Source organism: Terrapene carolina, unplaced genomic scaffold (genome assembly GCF_002925995.2).
Source record: "Terrapene carolina triunguis isolate 2854851 unplaced genomic scaffold, T_m_triunguis-2.0 Scaffold495, whole genome shotgun sequence".
Taxonomy (NCBI): domain Eukaryota; kingdom Metazoa; phylum Chordata; order Testudines; family Emydidae; genus Terrapene; species Terrapene triunguis.
In genome coordinates, this window is record NW_020664846.1 from 2,729,299 (window position 1) to 2,730,349 (window position 1,051).

The following is a 1,051-nucleotide window of genomic DNA, read 5'->3' on the forward strand; positions in this document are numbered from 1 at the left end:
CTCCTCCGCTGGGTGCTCCCCAACCCCGACCCGCAGCCCCACCCTTCCCCCTCCTCCGCTGGGTGCTCCTCAACCCCGACCCGCAGCCCCACCACTCCCCTCCTCCGCTGGGTGCTCGCCAACCCCAACCCGCAGCCCCACCACTCCCCTCCTCCACTGGGCGCCCGCCAGCCGCGACTCGCACCCCCACCATCGCTAGGACCCCTCAGACCTGACCATGTCCTGTAGCCCGCGCTCCTACGCACCTCCACCAGGGGGCAGCAGCCCCAGGCCCCTGTGGACAGCCGGCAGCAGGTGTTGCCGTCAGGACAGCTGGTCTGCTCATCGCACTTCACGTCTCGGCCAGTAGAGGGCGCTCGCACTCGTGCTGGGGTTTTCTCCAGCCAGGGAATGGGGGCAGCGGGCGGCTGGCAGCGGCCCCCCGCCGGGTCGCACTTGTGTCCCTTGGGGCAGCAATGGACGTGGTCCTCGCAGCACACGGCCTGGGCGGGGGGGAGGAGACTCAGCATGAGTAACGACAACACGCACCACCCCCCCTTCCTCCACTGGGCACCCCTCAGCCCCACCACTCCCCTCCTCAGCCCCGACCCGCAGCCCCACCACTCCCCTCCTCCACGACCTGCAGCCCCACCACTCCCCTCCTCCGCTGCGGCACCCGCCAGCCCTAACCCGCAGCCCCACCCTTCCCCCTCCTCCGCTGGGGGCCCCTCAGCCCCGACCCACAGCCCCAACACTCCCCTTCTCTGCCCCACCACTCCCCTCCTCCGCTGGGCGCCCGCCAACCCCGACCCACAGCCCCCACCCTTCCCCCTCCTCCACTGGGCGCCCGCCAGCCCCGACCCGCAGCCCCCACCCTTCCCCCTCCTCCGCTGGGCGCCCGCCAGCCCCGACCCGCAGCCCCACCCTTCCCCCTCCTCCACTGGGCGCCCGCCAGCCCCACCCTTCCCGCTCTTCGCTGGGCCCCTCCCTCTCAACCCCGACCCACAGCCCCACCATTGCTAGGGCCCCTCAGACCTGACCATGTCCTGTAGCCCGCGCTCCTACGCACCTC

At 72.6% G+C, this 1,051-nt stretch overlaps 1 protein-coding gene across 3 annotated transcripts in view; it reads right to left on the minus strand.

Annotated features, from left to right (window-relative positions):
* GRN (granulin precursor) overlaps positions 1 to 1,051 on the minus strand; it is a 15,790-nt gene that overhangs the window by 3,057 nt on the left and 11,682 nt on the right. For 2 of the 3 annotated variants that reach the window (XM_024205030.2, XM_024205032.3), the window contains exon 10: positions 246 to 482. The exons of the other annotated variant lie outside the window; for it this stretch is intronic. In XM_024205030.2, the coding sequence (XP_024060798.2) occupies positions 246 to 482 (237 nt within the window). The remainder of the gene's footprint in view (positions 1 to 245; positions 483 to 1,051) is intronic. 3 annotated transcript variants of the gene reach the window in all.